The sequence below is a fragment of the Pseudochaenichthys georgianus genome, chromosome 17, assembly GCF_902827115.2.
Source record: "Pseudochaenichthys georgianus chromosome 17, fPseGeo1.2, whole genome shotgun sequence".
NCBI lineage: Eukaryota > Metazoa > Chordata > Actinopteri > Perciformes > Channichthyidae > Pseudochaenichthys > Pseudochaenichthys georgianus.
The window spans coordinates 19175653-19195072 of NC_047519.1; the positions used below are offsets into that span (position 1 = coordinate 19175653).

The 19420-nt window shown below is 40.0% G+C and overlaps 1 protein-coding gene across 1 annotated transcript; it reads left to right on the plus strand.

Moving 5' to 3' along the window:
- The first annotated feature begins 10392 nt into the window (after positions 1–10392).
- Positions 10393–19332, plus strand: angptl4 (angiopoietin-like 4). The gene is made up of 7 exons (XM_034104121.1): positions 10393–11050; positions 11867–11977; positions 12087–12174; positions 16980–17093; positions 17236–17331; positions 17586–17870; positions 17980–19332. Exons 1-7 carry the CDS (start codon positions 10490–10492, stop codon positions 18162–18164), a joined length of 1440 nt encoding a protein of 479 aa, XP_033960012.1. The 5' UTR covers positions 10393–10489; the 3' UTR covers positions 18165–19332.
- The last annotated feature ends 88 nt before the right edge of the window (positions 19333–19420 follow it).

A 19420-nucleotide genomic window follows, 5' to 3' on the forward strand; every position in this document is an offset into this window, starting at 1 on the left:
GAGGCCTCTGATTTACACACTGAACCTGGCCATGGTCATGGCCCACACATTTAAAAAATGGGGCCCATAGGATGCAGGGAACATAATTACCCCAGAGGTAACTATAAGATATTCCCTGCCTCTCTCTTTCTCTCTTGTCTCTGCCAGTTTCTGTCCTTCTCTTTTTTTCAAGCATCTTCATACACTCTGAACTTTAGTAAACCCAGCATCTCTTCCCATAATCCTTTCCTGCCATTAATTGCATTGGGAGAGGCTGCTCTTGTTAGGCTCAAGGAGGGCAAGCCAAGGTTTTATCACTTGCAGAAATGAAGAGAGCTTTAGTAAGAATACAAAATGAAAGATGGTTGTTAGCAAGAGCGATGTCCTACAGAAACAATTAACCAGAACGAGTTAAATGACTTTGAGGTTGAAAAAACAAGCCAAACACAGCTTGGACTTTTTTGATTTACTTGTATGTAAGCAAAAGTGCAAAAGGGGGAGGCTCCAGTGTGTGAAGGTCAGAAAAACAAGCCATTCATTTATTTTGTTAAGGCTCGTCCCCTGCAATGCATGTGACTTGACCAAATATATTTCTATTTGCTGCATAACAATGTCCCAGCACAAACAGCAGGTGCAAAGACAGACAGAAACTAAACCAGGCTGAAACGTAGGGTCTGATGCTGATGATGGGCCTGTTGTGGCAGGGTTACAGAAAGAGCTGTTTTCTAGCCCTGTAGCCACACGTCCTCGAGTAAACACTTTAAAAACAAATCTCTGTGGACTGGACTAACATGAATGCTGGCACAGGTTACTCCCTGCAGTAACAGTCGGGTATTGTTCCACAGGTTCCACTAGTGCTTCTATAGCACTGAGTGAAAATATGTTATGTGATCAGGCTTGTTTTATGTGCATTATACATGAGAGCTGTGATCTTAATGTTGTTCAGGTTCAACTTTACCTGAGAAGAAGAACTACTTGCTTGCAGTTTTCAGTTAAGATAGGAATGGTCCTTAAGCAATAGTTAAACATTTTGGAAAAGTGTATTATTTGTTCAAGAGGGCTGCAGGAATGAGTCCTAAAACACAAAAAGGTTTGCACTTCTGGTACCCTCTCTTCAAAGTCAACTGGTATTTTAAATAGCTTTTTTAAAATAAAGTCTGTTTTAACAACAACCTTTAAAGATGTTCACACTTTGTATAATCACAAGACAACAGTTGTACGTTTTAATGCTTTGCACTGAGACTACTGAGGTTGTTAGGGATTTTAAACATTATCATGCTGCATGGGGAAACTCATCTACTCAGTAGAAGGCAAGTTGAAGTCATTTGACCGAGGTGTAGTTTGTTTATAACCCTTTGTTAGCCATTTACTTCTGGCAATTTCATTCAGGCTTCAAAAACATAAGTGTTCATTTGTTGAAATCATCTGACTGATCAAAATGTGTGAGTATCATACACGTTTGTTAGCAACAAAGCTTAATTAGTTCAACAATCCAATTTGTTGAAGGTACCAGGGCAGTGGTAACTACCTAATTGGACTTTGTGTTTTCAAAAGACTTAACAAATGTGTTAATTAGTAGGATTTAGATGCAGCGTTATATTTACAGAACAAACTAAAATACTAATAATTAAATTAAGGCAAGGAAAACATTTCTCATATGTTGAAGTTTTTCCTTCTACAGCATTTGTGATATCTGTTGTCACAGTTTGTTTTGCAGACAGTGAGTCAGTAGTTAACTGTCAAACATTGAGAAACATTAATTATATAAATCAGCAAGTCTTCCACTCTGTCAACAGTCATCTTATGTACAGAACACATTAGTCAACTTGCTTGAACAACTCAAATAAGGTTATCTGGGTTAAAGGTTGTGTTATGTTCCTTCAGTTTTGTTTCCCTAGTGTTCAGGCTTGTTCTCACAGCTAAAGAAAGATTGTGTCGATTGGAATACAAGCAGTATATGAGATACACCAGTCAATAACATTTTATCAATCTCAAATATCTCACAGCAGAGTTGAGTTTCAGATGTGTTTCAATCTGCTTTTATAACATGATCCAGGAATAATTTGACTCTTTCATTGAAATGATACATCCGAAGAAAATGTAGCTGTTGACACACCTGATGAGAGTTTATGCAGGAAGCCAAGCTGGGTCAATATTTAACAGGAAACGACTTGGAAATTTTGATTAGTTTTTAGCCAAAATATTTTCATGCAAGGTTACTTTTACTTGCTATAAAAGATTGCATTGATCTGCTAATCATGCCAGTGTTTAGATATCTACTCAGGGAGTCAGTGGGACAAATATTGGACATGATTTTTGGTTTGACTGCTTGGAAATAAGTGTGCCGCCAACATACCTCTAGTTGGCAACCAAACATTTTTACTGCAGGCAAAGACTGTTTCATCTTAAAAGTAGGCAACACAAACAACAAAATCTAAATAATACAAAATACAACAACTGTTATTCATAGCCAGACTAAAACTGTTACACATGCTAAATAATTAACTAGAACTAACGCTATCCCACGTCTCCTGAGAAGACTCACTAAATATGTTTGTCTGGCCTGCTGAACCTTGAAAACAACCTGCGGCCAGCATTGTGAAAACACAAAAAAACACAAATCTGAAAGCACTTTGAGGCCATTCAATTTCAATTAGGTTTCAGGATTTAAGATTAAACATGGATCAGGTCAGTCATTAGAGACTCAGCAAAGAACAGATGGTCAGAGGTCCTTAACTTAATGTGACATCTGATCATTCTTGAAGTGCAAATGTGGCTTTGCCATAAAAGGTCTCGCTAAAGAAATCTCCCCGTCATTAAATATTTACTAATTCATCTCACAAGTGCCTTCAAAATGTAACGGACACCTCTTTTAAACAAAAATAATATGCCTATTTGATAATAATGAATTGTGTGCAAGGAGTTTTAGTAAAAATAAACCACTAGAGAAAATAACGCCTGCAGGTGTTGTTATGAGGCAATGACTCATACAGGTAACCTAGTGGAAATGTGTTTTTTTAATATTCACTTACATAAAAACAGTCTAGCCTTGCTCTCTCTATATGTAACAATACATCTAACAGCAGCTTTAGTCTAACTATGATTAAATACTAAATATGATTGAATAGGCAGTTACGGATTTGTGGTCACACTCACTCTTCTCTGATCTACTGCTGGACACCGGAGCCCCCCAGGGTTGTGTGCTCAGCCCCCTCATATTCACGCTGTACACCCACGACTGTAGCCCTCGAAGAGAACTCTGTTAGTAAATCTGCGGATGACACTACCAGCAATCATCAGTTGGATTTCAAACAACGATTAGACTTTATATAGCGAGATCATCAACAATCTTGCAATTAGTGCTCATAAAATACCTTACTTCACATCGTCAGTAAACCAAGGATTGGATCGTTGATTTAATACAAGTTTAAAACATCAATAGAGTAGAGCAAGTGGATTTTTTAAATGTTCTGGCACTCAGGATCACCAACAACCTAACATGGTGATTTCATGTCACGATCTTGATGAATAAAGCTAAATAAAAAAACGTACATTTTTAAGAAATCTTAATAAGGCTAAATAACACAGCCAAGTTATTTTTGACTTTAAGAGGGGTAACAGAAAGCATCCTGACTGGAAGCGTTACAATCTGGCATGTGCACGGCCAATGACACAATGGCTTTTCATCAGAGCTGCCTGTGAAAAGCCAAAAGGATAATAAAGGACAATACATTGTTTAGTCTTATAGCAAAATGGGACTATAACTGCATTTTATTTTTACAGCACTGTGTTGCACAAGCACAAAAAGCTTTTCCTCATATTTTGCCCAATTCTAGAGGATCCAGCCCAATTTGGCAACATTGACTGTATGTTTCACTAAAGCACTTTCAGAGGGTGGTTGGTTTACTCTTCCTTTTAAAACAGAAACAAAAGAAACAAGTGCATGGTTTCTGCAGAAATGTTCCTGCTAAAGAGTGCACAGCTGCAGTGGCGCAATTATAGTTCAGAACCCCTACTGTTCTGGAAGAACACTTTGTAACTCAAGCCCTCTTTTTCCCTTTTCTTCTCCAAATCACCAGCTGCTTAGCACTGAGAGGCTGTCTGCCAGTTACAAGCATTTTTTCCAGAACAGGCTACATTCAAAGTCAGATCCCACTTCAGTTCAAGGAGCCCCTCAATCCAACTCCTGTTGATTAAAATTAATTGGGCAATGAATAAGTATCATTGTGATCAGAAATCTACACCCATTGCCCTTCAGTGCTTTCTACTCCATGGTAAACACAGTAGTAGTATTTGAATGTTCCATGAGGCCAATTAGTTCATGGGATTCAGACTTGATAACAGGGGCTTTGTGAAAAAAATATTTCTCAGAAACTCTGGGGAGACTTAAGAGCTACTTTTTATTATATCTGGAGCTCTGGGTCCATGAAATGTAAAACATGGGTTCTTGAGAGCTTGTTTAGCACCCACAGCGGCCTCATTTGAGCAGAATCCCCGGACAATGCAAATATGTGTTTAAGCTATTTACAGCTCCTGCATTTAGCATGGAATTCATCCTTGACCTTGGCAACTTGTTTTGGTCTCTCAATGGATTTCTTACTGAGCAAACAGTAGCATATACTGCTGCAGGGTTCCTCTTTATCTACATTAATACAACATTTGATGTTGTTATGCCAAACATCATTCAGTATTTAATATTGTATGTACATTATTTAAGGAGAATTTGTTTACAGAAATACGCATATTCATTTTCTAGAGTTAGATAAGACAATCAATAGCACTGTTACGACTACATGATATCTAGGCATAATTCCTGGATATGTGAAACAGCTAGCCAGTCAGCTAAACATCAGTTTGTTATTAAGTAAACAAATATAACTTTCTAAACAGTGGTGCAGGAATCAGTCCAAAAACCTATTTTGTATTTTACCACGTCTGGTTCCCTTGTCTCAAAGTCAACAGTTTTTTTAATGTGTTTGTGGTTAGAAACCTGAAATAAGGTCTGTGGTTTATACAAGATTAAGAGATTTTGATGTTTTGTTCCACAAAATAAAATGTATCAGTAAATATGTAAATACCTTACTCCTGAATGTCCTAAGCCTCTATGTTGGCGATTGCTAACAAGTGACTAAATAAGACTAGCAAATGTCATCAAGAAGAAAAACAGTCTATATTTAGCTTGACGGTATTGACATGCAGCAGCCATGCAGCAGCCATGCAACTATGATGTAGTTTGTTTATAGCCTAAGCTAATCATCACCTGGCCCTAACTGCTCAAGTATATTTTCAAAACATGGAAATACTTCTTTAAACACCAGTTCTAGTTCATCTAGTCTATTCTATCTCCTTCATTTGTGTCTTGCATGACTGATACACTCAGCAAGTCCTGTTGTTTTACAGCATATGTGTAAGTCTGAATTTCCTGTCTGGAAATATTGACAAATCAAGGTGAAGCAGAAATGACTCCATTTCCTTGCAATCTGTCTCCCAACTGCCCTGATTTGAAAAGTCAGATACATTTTTTGGAAATGTATTCGCCACAGTTTGCCTGAGCATCAAGTCAAGTAGTGTTGCATTAGTATATAGGCATCATTTCCTAGTTCAGAATTTTTTTTTAACCAGTATAGATTTCAAGCACCATAACAAAAACTGACAGCAAACACAGCTGCTGAGGTCAATCACAGTCTATACGTATTTACATTATCCAAATTGGGATATGTGGACATTCTGTACTTTTTTGCTTCCTGCCAGCTGGGATACTCATTTAGTCCATAAACAGTGAAATTACAGAGGGAGCAGCATGAGCAGTATTTGGGTCGTCCATCAGCAAGAGTAAAAGTATCTCATGGCAAACAAATACTGAACCAGTCAAGCACAAGCAATAACGAAAACACATTCATCTGTATCGCGTAACACGTCTGTGCATGCGTAAGCTAAGCATGAGATGTAAGGAATGTAAGAGGAGACGACTGTGTGCACACTGCACTGTATAAATGGGTGTATCTAAGCATGCAAAAAAGATACATGCATGAACTTATTTGGTCAGCTGCAAGAACAGGGCACTGGAGCCTTATCTAACTTATCACTATGGTTTTGACCTCAAAGAGAAGAAACTGCTTTTTGGAAACTTTACAGAAGGTTACAAAAGCTAAGCACATGTCAATATTTTAAGTATTTGCGTCATAAAAAGGCACAAGTCAAACATTTGCGTGGGAACTGAGGAAGTCTCCTGACACTTGTGCAAAATGTCTGAGGACCACATGCTGGATTCCTCTCAGGAAATCTCTTATATCCTCTCCCTGCCTGGGCCTGTTTGCTATGAACTAAACCAGATGTTAATAAATCGCACCTTATCTCTCGGGACTGCTGCAGACTCAAATGCAGCTCCTGGGGCAAGAATAGCAGAGCAATCTCCAAAGGGGCCCCACAAATAAAATGATATGCCACCACTAGGAGGCAGTAGTGTGTTTTACCTGACTGGCTGGTGTATGAATCAGGAAAACTATATCCATGTTATCTGCCCAAACTGATTTATTCCCTTTTTTTGGCAGAATGTGCAGTCTCTCGGTTATGTCTCTCAACAACGTAAAATGGTGTGCTTCAAAACTGGGGTTGGTTGTTTGTTTCCTTGGGGTTGGTTGTTTGTTTCCATATACAACGTGTTTTCCTTTAAAAGGAAATACAAAAAAGACCTATAAATCCCTAAAGTCATCACTTTCTCTGTGAAATGTATGAAACAGTGACACTGTTACGCTAGCAGGAAATGGGCACAGGTGTAACTTATAACCAATTATGGCTGCATTCCTTTTAGGCTTACCAGATTCAGGGTCTGACACACTGACATATCCTACTGTAAGTGGACACTAAGATGAAAACCACCAAAAAAAAGAATTCCAATATGTTATCTACTTGTCGTAGGAAAGTTCAACAAAATCTGGGAACATGAGCTACTCTATAGTCAAGCTATAAAACCAGAGAAGTAAGTCTTAACTTGTTATAACATCAATTATATAGTCGACAGCTTCTCTATTGACTATGAACAGAGGGGTTATCTCGTTTAGTTTTTTTTCAATACCGTCAAGCTCGTTTAGTTTTTTGTATAGTGTACTCAGAAAATGTCCATATATACTCAAAACATCCACATGCATGCTTTCAGTGTCAACTATAGAATATTTTCTCATTCATTTTCTATGGAATCAGAAATTATACAAATATACATATTTTAGTTTTGAGTCTCTAGTTTTGAGATTTGGGAGAGAATTACTCGTGTTTACTTAGATTTTTGGACTGTATTAGATCATGGGAATAATAAGATGGGTGTAGTTCTCTTTTATTGAACCGAGGCCTTTACACCTGTGCTTTACATGCTATGAAATTAAAAAGGCATGCGTATAAATCAAAGAAAAGTTCTGACTTAAAATACTATAAATTCCTGACCACACCCCAACCAAAAATATAAATCTTACAACTTCTATAATCCTTTTCTAATTTATTTCCATCCATTATTTGTATGATACCCCTTCAAAGCAGCGTCCACTGTGTCCTGCCCTGAAGCCCCTATAGATTGACCTATCCAATCCAGTCATGAGATCCAACCACTAACCCTGAACCTTGGTCATTGTGCAGTCGGCTAAAAAGGTCACTGCTTCCCTGACACTCATGAATATCTCATGATATCAGAAATGAGAAACATACATGTAGGGCAGGTGACATTTGTCTGACTCCTAATCTGACGATGTAACAACATTAAGCCTTGTTTAAATATTCATATGTTCATATCTGATAGGTCAGATAGAAATAAAATATCAGTGATTTTTTTTAACGTTTTTTTCCTTTAGTTTTTCTCTTCAACTTTGGTAAAAATATTGATTGAAGGCTGATCAAATCAGATATGTATTTCTGGCATACATAGACGGGGGAAAAAATCTGTGACAATAAAACCACAAAATCACATAAAACAGTCCCAAATGGAAAAGATCCCATATCCCAATCGACCATGGGAACCAGAATTTTACGGCTGTTTTTTGTTCTTGTTCTCTTTTTTATTTTCTTCCTGCCTCCGTCCCCTTGTACTACGTGGGGGCTGCACTGGGATTTACAGATGTTCTGTGTTTGGAATCTGGGTAAAAGTTCAGCAAGCCGGCAAGAGATGGGAGCGGCCATTTTAGGAAATTAAATAAACAGCTGTTGGGAGGTGTGGTTGATCCGGTGATGATCAGTAACATACGACTCTGACAACGTGGTTTAAGAGTGTGAATTAGAGGATATCGAGAACATTGATCACTGTGAGAAAGGCCCATTATACTAGAAATTATTCCAAAAAAGTAATGTTTATCGAATCTTTTTGCTACTCTGTCCTCAAGTGAATATTGTCTACAAATGTGACCTGTAGTCTGTTGGTTCGTCTTGTTCTTATTCATCTGTAATACTGACACAATCAGACTTACTTGCCTTGTAGTCTACTTTTGACACTTCTTCTTCCACAACTGAGTCACAAGGGTTTCAATGCTGACTGACAATTTGCTATTTAATTACGACGAAATTCTGTCTTTACGGTCATGATGGAAACAAGAATGAGTCATCCCACATTTACAGTATCTTCACAAAATCAAACAACACTCATACCTCCCAGAAATGTGCCATACAATTTTCCTGCTTGAGTATTATAACGTTACATTTAACGCCACCCAGCGCAGCTTGGATGACAAATAGCTGTAATTTATCAGCATCGATCAGCGCAGAAAACGCCTGCTGCTCTTCTTTAACACACCTACTGTTTTAAAAGAATGCAATAAATATGTGCGTTCTTTACATGTAAAATCATGTCAATCGTCTACTAGACAGTCACCAAAATGAAATACTGAGATGTTGCGACTCTGCTGCAAACAGATATGTTCAACCACTTAGCCTTTCTTTACCTAATACTTTAGCAAATCAAGAGATGTGTTCCCATTCTGGGATAATCCTGCTGTATTGGATCGTACCGTTTGAACAAACAAAAGCTAATCTGTTTGTATATAGGATAGGTTCAATTAGAAACACCTATTTTTAACTGAATCACAGCAGGACTAGTTTATCCTATTTGAAGGCCCTCTCTGCCAAGGCTTTAAATGTGTTACATTCCATGGGCATAAGAAAGGACCCCTTTAATTCCTCTGCTTTGAGTTTCCCCTCTCAGAATTGTCAGCAGTCTCCCAGTTACCTTTCACCTACTTAGTCTGTGCTTCAGACAGGAGAGGGTTAAAGCAGCTCCTTATTTGTGGTCTGGCCCTTAATCACGCACAGCTCCCTGACGGGGTTGTAAAAGAATGACTGCCCCGTAATCTGGGCATTCTGTCTGCTGTGAACTTTCCCCTAATTCTCACAGTCCTCACTGCTTTCCAGAAGCTGATATTTGCTGAAGAGCAACCAAGGCGAAATTGCATTTAATTCCTGACGTGCGCCACCGTGTCTCTGACCTCATCCACTAGTCACATTATCACAAAACGCTAGAGGATTAAGAAATAGGGATATTGAAACACTGAAATGTGTTTATTAAAGGATGATCTCAGCTATCAGTAAAATAACATATGGTCATAAGCTTTTTTAAAGGTTATCGGTATTTTCGTTTATGATTATCATCAGGATAATAGAGTTTAAGAACATTTAATAATTTAGGAAATGCTTCTCTCCCATGACATGCAGTCAGAGAGCAATATCTGTTTGTCTTGGCATTTTATACTGTCAACCAACTGACTAGTATCTCTTTTTTGTCATGCAGAGCAATTCAGTTTCCCTTAATTCACCATGATTTTTTCTCAGTCTTGTGAGGATGACATGCACAGTCTGTAATGGCATTTCCCCATTTCACTTTCATAATTAGTCCATTTATTTTTAACATTTGATTTCAAATCAGGCTTAAATGAATGGTGCTGCCCTACCTTCGCAAATGTACAGTTAAAAGGTTGCAGTGTTTCTGCAGATGCATCAGAGATGTTTTTGATTGATAATCTGTTGAGTTATCACCAACAGGCACACCCTCTATTCTATGAGCCTAATGGGGATTCTGGTATCACTGTTGACCAATTTCAGGGTGTTGCTGTGTCCCGATAAACCAGATTAGCTCATGTTCTCAGAAACAAAACACATAATACCACTAGTGTTAATTCAGAAGTAAAATAATGCATTTGTTTCACTGCTGGCGATTAGTTTCCTCCAGTAAGTCATGAAGTCCCTGTCTCCAACAGTGCATAAATGAAAGGAAATATTTATGTTATATTATGTCCCTCCTCCACCTCTGACATGAATAGTTAACAGAGAGGCGGAGGAGGGACAAAAACCTAAGAGTAACTGCACCCCTCCCTCTCCTCGGCTGGCCAATGGCAGGCAGTTTACAGCTTAGAGTTGAGGGCTGTGAAACTATATAAACTGTTCACGCTCTGATCGCTCTGCCAGCCGACTGAGCTCTCAAATCCAACTCAAAAACACAGGGCAGAACACTTCACACTTCTGCAACAGGACACAAGATTTAATGCAATATTACAACAATTTGAAAACAGCAACAATGAAGACAACACTCGCAACTCTGACTCTCTGCCTGGTGGTGCTCATGGCCACAGGTTTCCCCTTGGAGAAGAAAGGGGGCTCATCCTCTGGCAGTGCTGCCAAGGAGAAGCGTGTACAGTACGCAGCTTGGGATGATGTGAATGTCATCGCTCATGGCCTGCTGCAGCTGGGCCAGGGGCTGAAGGAGCACGTGGACAAAACTAAAGTCCAGATGAGGGACATTTCCACCAAGCTGAAGGTGTTCAATCGCACAGTGACCGAGCTGGGGAAGGAAAGCCAGAAGCTGCGAATGGAGGGGGAGGCCCTGAAGGCTCGAGCCCATGGACTGGAGGACAGAGAGGGGCAGCTGCTCAATGTCACGGCCGAGCTGAGGGAGAAGGCGGAGGAGATGCATCAGGAGAGGAAGACGATGAGCGAGAGGATGAACCGGCTGGAGGAGAGGGTGGACAGCATGCTGCAGAGGGGCGCTGGGCTGCCTGACTCCAACGCTGGGGCCAAGAACATCAGTGATGCTCGCAACATCCAGGTGAGAATGCAATACTTGTTCTCCTTGTTCAGTGAAGCATTGGAGTTATAGTTAGTTTGGGAGGGAAATAAGGTTTCTTCTGTTTTCAAAACATGTTTCATATTCTTATCACTTCAAACTAAAGTCCCATTCAGAGTAGGACATGTTGCTTTACTGCAGAAAGGGACTCAAGTTAGTGGATGTACAGTATGCATGGGCCATTGGCTTTTATGGGGGGGCTTTTTCCCCTCAGCTCAAAGGCACTAAATCAAAAAGCACAAAGGGCAAGCAGTGGGTGGTGGGTGTAGTGGAGTGGAGGGGGTTGCTTAACAAGCCTGCATGGCATTAAGCTAGACCGTGCAGTACGTGCAGGGAAACACTACAGCCTGACAGACAAAGGGATCTGCACGCATCAGCTGCAAGAATGTGTGAATAATTATCCACAGCTGGGTGATTTTACAACCTGTAGAGTATTCGGCCATATGATACAGTAGAAGGGGGCTTATGCGAGTTGCGCTTTCTCTGCAAGTCTCAGCTTACAATGAAGTATGTGAGCCTGAAAGGCTTCATAGTGGGATGGAAAACCCGCGCTGTGAGTGAGTTACATAACCACACCACAGCCGGTGAGAAAGGAAAAGGGCTTTTCATTGAGGAGTGGACATGTGTATGGGGTCTATGTTTAGGGCTTCTCAATGAAACCCTGCAAACTGTTTGTTGTGTTCATCTGGTTACTTCTGTGGCTGTGAAGCGCAATGCCACATTGTATGCACAAGCACTGTGTAATGAAGATGACCAAAAGCTGAACATTTGGTTCTTTTGTGTCGGTTTTTCTCTCAGCTGATGCTGGAGGGTCAAAACAAACGCATTGACGATCTGATGGAGCGGATCAGACTCCAGCAGGAGAAGCTTGACAAGCAGAATGTGCGCATCAGGACACTGCAGAGCCAGGTGAGGAACAATTACCATTACAACTTGCATCAGAATAATCTTTGAGAATTATCTTTCTTATTTTTCTTTATTTTTCTTTAATTACATCATTGGTTTGTCACTTCTTCAGGTTCAACAGGCCCGTCAGAGAACTTCCCTGCAGAGCAGCCAGAATGACATGCAGAGCAGCGTCGCCGAGCAAAGCGACTCACCAGTCGGTAAGTAAAGCCAGAAAGCGCCCAAAATCCTCTCCTTACACCTTCTTAAGCCGACTGGACAAGATCTGACGCCAAATGTGGCACACCATCTGTTTAGTAAGGTCAGAAACAAGCTTAAAATCACTAGCAATTAAAATCAAGGAATCTAATCAATCGAGGACACGCTTCTCTACCCAGCGTGACGCCAGAAATATAAACTGTTAGGCTTCTTGCAGCAGCTGTGCTTTTTAGCTACTGTACTTTAATGTATTTAAATATATAATTTAGGCATCCAACTTTTCCGTATTCTGAACCAAAGTATATCTAATTTGCATTTGGTTTAATAGCATTATTTGAAACGTATTTAAATCATCAGCGTTTCAAGTGCTTACAGAATGAAATGGGCAAATTAAAGTTGTCAGCATGAGGTTCAGTTAAGTCCCCTCTTACTGTGGCTTACAGTAATTGTAAAAGGCAGTAAATGATGCCCTCAGTGTGAAGCCACGCCAAGCAGCTGCTGCTCCCAGACCAGCAGTCATAATGAATGCTTTTATCCAGACTGTACCTGGCTGAATACTCTCAGACTGGGACACACGCTCAGGTTTCTTACCCAACACACACTGGTCAAACTTAAGGTCTGTTTGGCCTTTAACGAGGAAAAAAGGAATGAAGAGAGGAAATGCTGAAAAAAGTGAATTGCTGCATAGATGGTAGATTTTAATTCATAAAGATGAATACAATTGAGTCAATTGGAAATACATTGGACCTCTGTTTCTGATGGCCGTGGATGAGAAGTAGGGGAAAGGTGAACACTGCTGAGGCAACAATTGAGACTAGTCAGCCAGTCACAATACACCTCAGAGCTCTGACATCAGCAGGATTTGAGGAATGAGGAAAGAAGGAACAAGTTTATTTGGCAAGGTTTCAACTGGGGGAAAGTTTGCTGGCCTCTCAGAGTGTTCACTCAGGGTCACACAGTTTAACGGGATTACTCATACTGTTCGTTTCTGTGGTGTGGGGGGTGGGAGGTGGATGAGGGGAACCTAGAAGGCTTTGTACAAATCTAGCATGCAATGGTGCTCGGATTACAGCTCTTGAGCCTGAGCCAAGAAAAAAAGTAGGAGAAAATGGGAAAAGGTGGTCTATATTTATCTGTGAACTTTGTACAGATATCCCGCAGTTTTTTTTTTAACACTTTAGTTTTTATTATATAAAAGCATTACAACAACAGCTGTGCACGTTCATAACAACACAAATAAAGTAAACAATGCAATGGAGCTATAGGTACAAATACAGATAGTATACAATAAAAAAATAAACATAAAAGGTAAAAATGCAGTCGGGAATCACATTCTCATTTGAACATTTGTTTAAACAGTACTTCTTAATCAATCAGTCCGTATTACTTGTCGCTGGTTTGCTTCTTATACATTGACCATTTCTCCCATTTCTCTTCATATTGTGTTTCTTGTAGTCTCAGACGATATGTCATTTTCTCCATTATGTGGATCTCCTCCACGGTCTCCATACACTGCTCCACAGTAGGAGGCTCCACCTTGCACCACTTCCTAGTTATGGCTTTCTTGCCAGCTATCATCAGTATTTTTACAAGATATCTATCTATGTAGTGTATATTTTCCTCTGTAAAATTGCCCAGATAGAATACCATGTAGTCCATAGGAACCTCATAGCTCAGTATCTTTTGCATAACCTTGTGTATCGATTCCCAGAACTTGTGTATTTTCTGGCATTTCCAAAATATGTGTGTATGGTTGGCCTCTGATTCTCCACATTCTCTCCAGCACAGAGAACCTGTATTTAAATATTTACTCTGAATCTTAGGTGTGATAAAAAATCTGATCAAATTCTTCCATGAGAATTCCCTCCATGTCCGTGAATTGGTGGATGTTTGATGTATCTTCCACATGTTTTGCCAATCATCATCTGAAATGGTTGTGTTAAATTCTGTTTCCCATTTTTCTTTTATATATTTAGTTGAATGTTTATTTGTGGACAATACTTTGTATAGAGCAGTTATGATTCTGATTGTGGTTTCTTTGTATGCATTAGTTATGAGTTGAATCACACCATTCACTTCCGCAGAGGGGTCTCTTTTAATTTGCTTTTTGTAGTAGTCCCTTACTTGCAAGTACTTATAGAAGTCATGTTTGTCCAGATAATATTTATCCTTCAAATTCTGGAAGCTCTGCAGCTCCCCATCCTTCTCTAATGTGCACCATGCTGATATCCCCTTGGTTATCCATAGTTTGAATCCCTTATCATATCCAGCAGGTTTAAAACTACTATCAAATGCTACCCATTTTAGTAAATGTATATCTTTCCCTATCCCGTGCTTTTTAACTATTTGAAACCATAATTTCAGAGTGAAGGATGTAATTAAATCTAGTTGGTTCTGTATTTTCTCGTATACTTCTTTATCGCCAATAATATTCTGGATCGGATATTCAACACATTCTTTTTCTATTTCCTTCCACTTTGATGTGTAATCTGGTTTGCACCAGCATACAACATATCTTAATTGAGCAGCATTATAGTATTCTTTTAATTTTGGAAGTCTCATGCCCCCTTTGTTTTTAGATAACTGGAGGGTTTCATATTTTACTCTGGGTTTTTTGCCCCCCCAAATAAACCTTGATATTTGCCTGTCCCATGTTGTAAATTGAGTTTGGGGGACCTCCACTGGCAGGGATTGAAACAGGTAGAGAAGTCGTGGCAGAAGATTCATTTTCACCGTCTCAATTCTAGAGGTAAAGTCTAGTGGTAGAGTAGACCATCTCTCGATATCTTTTTGTATCTCTTGATTTATCTTATTGTAGTTTGCTTTGTATATTTTATTTAATCCTCTAGTAATGTTGATCCCCAAATATTTTATTTGCTTTAAATTCCAATTAAGATTGAATGTGTCCCTAATCATTGTTGATGGTGTGTAGTTAAGTGTTAGTATCTGTGTTTTTGAAATATTAATTTTATATCCAGAAAGGTGTCCATATGTTTCCAGAAGCTCAATAAGCACCGGAAGTGATGTATTAGGTTGTTCAAGGAAGGCTATGACATCATCTGCAAAAAGCCCTATCTTATGTTCCATCCCCTTTATCTCAACACCCTTAATTTCTTTATTTTGGCGAATGGCCTGTGCCAAGGGCTCCATGAAAAGAGCAAATAGAGTGGGTGATAGACAACATCCTTGTCTGGTTGATCTCTGTAAATCAATTTTGTCTGTCAAGCTTCCATTAATTTTGATTCTAGCTGTTGGTTTTTGATATAATGTTCTTATGCATTGTGTTGCCTTCTTATTAAATCCAATACGTTCCAATATTTGATACAAAAATTCCCAGTTTACCCGGTCAAATGCTTTTTCCGCGTCAATGCTTACTAGTACAGTACTTTGTTTAGTCTTTTGTGCATGGTCCACTATATGTAGGGTTCTTCTAATATTATCTTGTGCTTGACGTTGGCTTACGAATCCCGTCTGGTCTTCTTCTATCATTTCTGATATAAAGGTGTTCAGTCGTTTAGAAATAATTTTTGTGTATATTTTATAGTCTACGTTCAATATTGAGATGGGTCTATAGTTTCCACAGTGTTCTTTATCTCTTCCTGGTTTAGGTATGACTGAAATAATTGCCTCAGTCCATGATGGTGGCATCTTGTTATTTTGAATATCCCGCAGTTTTTAAAGACCCTCGCCTCCTCCTCCTTTTTCAGGACGTCCCACCTTTTTGTGTAAAACAAACATTTGTACATCCCTCAAGAATGAGCAACCTTTCCCCTAGATCTGTCAGGGAGTCAGACATCCCTCCTCCTCCTCTTCCACTTCATTCATCTTCTCTCCTCCCCCATCGCCAAACACAAACCACCCACCTCCATCTCTCTCAGTGTGCCAAAGTTCAGGACAACCCCTGACCCTGAGGCACATTACAGCCTCAACCAGCCACCAAGGGTTCATGCCTCTAGAGGAAAGGTCATTACACACTAATGAAGTTCTGTGGTCAGCTGGTGTCCTCACATTGACACAATATGCAGGCCAATACCAAACAATAATAAATCAACCCATTTTGACATTTTATTTGTAATTATTACAGCTATTCAACAAATAGCATCACATGATGATGTCATGAATGATGAGAAAAGGAATGCAAGAGATGCGATATTTTACTCCTTCCTCATTAGGCAGATTACAGCTCCAAGTGGCTCTGGAGTCCCCTGCCCCCCCCCCCCCCCCCCTTCACTATCCTCTGATCACTCTCTGTGCATGCACCAGCCATGCACCGCTACGTCACCGCCGGGCTGTTGTGCACGTGAGGGGGATGTGACAATCCAAAGAGAAGGGGGAGTTGAGGAATGTAATAGGTAGTAGTGAGTGAAACTCAATAGCCTGGTAGGCCAAGCAGCTGTAAAGAGGGAGGTCTTCTTGGGAACTGGGAGAAAGGTCATATTCAAAACTGAGACATGTTCTCTCTTGAAGCTATGTCAAATGCTCTATCAGGTAAACATTTATAACTCAAGATAAGCCCACTCGTAACGATGATCGTATTTGCAGACTCCCGGCTCATGCCGTGCAGAGAAACACGTTGCTGAGAGGTTTCCTAAGTGTACATGGGCCTACTTATCAATGCTGGACTAGGTAAACAAGCTCAGATTTCAGCTAAAGTTTGGCAGCAGCCCAGAGAACCTCCATTACATCAGCAGAGTTCAAGGCAGTCGATTGAGCAACACATGTGTCACATATTCAGGTTGCCAAGCCCTGAAATGATGATAATGATGAGCTGATTGTCTTAACCTTTGTATGTTCACTCTTCTTCTAGAGATGGCATCCAACTGTCATGAGCTGTTCATGAGAGGAGAGACCACCAGTGGGATCTATACCATCCAGCCAATCAATGCAGAGCCCTTTAAAGTCTTCTGTGAGATGAAAACCGGTAAGCCCATTTTGGCCCTTTGGGTCCTCATCAGTTCAATTGTCTTACTACTTAGACAATTAGTCAACGACTTGGCAGTTTTCCCTGATGTTTTGGTTGAAACAACATTTTCTGATCAATCCGTTTCTGTCTTTCTGTTTAGATGGCGGATGGACAGTGATCCAAAGGCGCCAAGATGGCTCAGTTGACTTTGACCAGCAGTGGCAGGCCTACGAGAAGGGCTTTGGCAGCCTGAATGGTAAATGCTCTTTTGACTTTGATCTCACTCTCACTAACTTAACATGTGCTAGCCAGCCTGGCCATGGTCAGATTAGTTCAAACAGAATTACTGTCATTTACAACCACTGCATTAGAGGGCAGGATCTGTCCCCAAAGCACCTTATTGCTGATAAGCTTAAATGGATCAAAGGCAAAAGGAAGTCAACAAAGTAGCAGGAGTCAATGGAGCCACTCAGGGTAGTTTTCTCACCATGTATATTTGTTCTTTTCTAGGAGAGTTCTGGTTGGGGCTAGAAAAGATCCACTCCATTTCTAAAGATGGCAACTACATTCTCAACATCAAGCTCTCTGACTGGAGTGGAGATTCAGAAGATGTGCGCCTCCCCTTTCATCTGGGCGGAGAGGAAACCAAGTACTCGCTCAAGATTGAGAAGGCCGAAGCTTTCAGCCCCTTGGAGACTTCCCTGGGGACTGACGCCACCTCCGGCCTGCCTTTTTCCACCAGCGACCAAGACAACGACTTGAAAAACGACATCAACTGCGCCAAGCACCTTTCTGGTAAGACAATCACAATGATAAATGACTATGTGATTTTATTCCCAGTTTTAAAAATAAGGATAGCTCTTAGAAGCAGCACCTAACATCATATTGTCCTTTGTCATGCTAGGTGGCTGGTGGTTCAGTAACTGCGGTCGCTCCAACCTGAACGGCAGATACTTCCAGAGTCCTCCTCCCAAGCAGCGACACCAGAGGAAGCAGAGCATCTTCTGGAAGACCTGGAGGGGCCGCTACTACCCTCTGAAGTCCAGCAGTATGATGATCGCCCCCGCTGCGATCACCAATAAGTCATAAAAATATAAAGAGGCAGATTCAAATTGCGTTAAAAAGAAGGGGGCAGAAAGAAGTAGATGTTGTACTATTCTTTCTTTTCTTGATGCTTGGTTGATGAGGTAGACGCATCATTTCCCCTGGTTGTCTCCCTGCAAGGCCTTACAACAAAGTCAAGGCCCTCAAAAAAAGAAGCAAAAATAACTCACATTACATGAGTTCCAGGTTTCCCCTGCTCTGTTCTCTGAGAGAAGAAAAGATTCCTCCCCTGCACCCAGAGCCACAGATGGAAAAGAGACTAAATGTGCAGTGGAAAGTTTTTCATATTTTTCATTGCAGAGGATTCCTTCTATTTGGCACAGGGGCCCCTAGACAAGAGAACATTGCAGGGCGAGTCCCGGCACGTCCACTGTGCTGTGAGCCACTGATGATTTGCAACAAGTAGAGGCGCATCGCCAGACATGTGGTGTTAACTATATATGTGGGCTGTTGTTGAGATTGAATGTGGTTTTGTAGCAGGTAAACAGCACTGCCAGCTCAAAAACAGATTTGTAAAGAATGCATGTAGGGGTGAAATGGAGGCTGATTAAGTAGGAGTTTTAAGACCAATGGTGCGGACCAAATAATGACCTAATTTAAACAAAGACTTGTTTTTTGCATGAGCATGATGACATTTGTTTTCAAAAGCATTATGTAAAGTTATAAATCACTGTAAACTAGTATAATGAGCAGAAACTGTGTTAAGACTGATGTTCATGGCGCACACAAAACCATTCCAGCCTTTTGAACGACATATTTTCCGTTTACAATTGTGGAAAAAAATCAAGCATATTCTTTACTGACATTTTTCCTTGGTGATTTTGACGATGTTAGGTCATATTGACCTATTTAAAAAAGAGAGGCATGGTTTTGTACATAGTGAAGGAATGTCTTCTGTCTTTCAGAATATAACTGTTACTGATTTGTTGTGACATTATCTGTTGTACTCATGACTTCAGTGTTTGTTCTTTTAGATGTTCCCCTTCCTTATTTAAATGCAAAAGAATCCATATATATATAAATATATATTTCTGGTGCTGTCTGTCTGTAATTTATATTGTCTTTGTCGTGTTTACCAGATGTACAGTTGTTTTTTAAGAGGCCTAACCATTTTGGGGCCATTATGAGCTAATAAAATATCTCTAAACTATCATTGCTTTGTCTGTGTGTTATGTGCCCCTTATCTACAAGTATCCACAAGGTTGCAACTCAATTTAGGGTAGTATATGAGCATGAAAGTA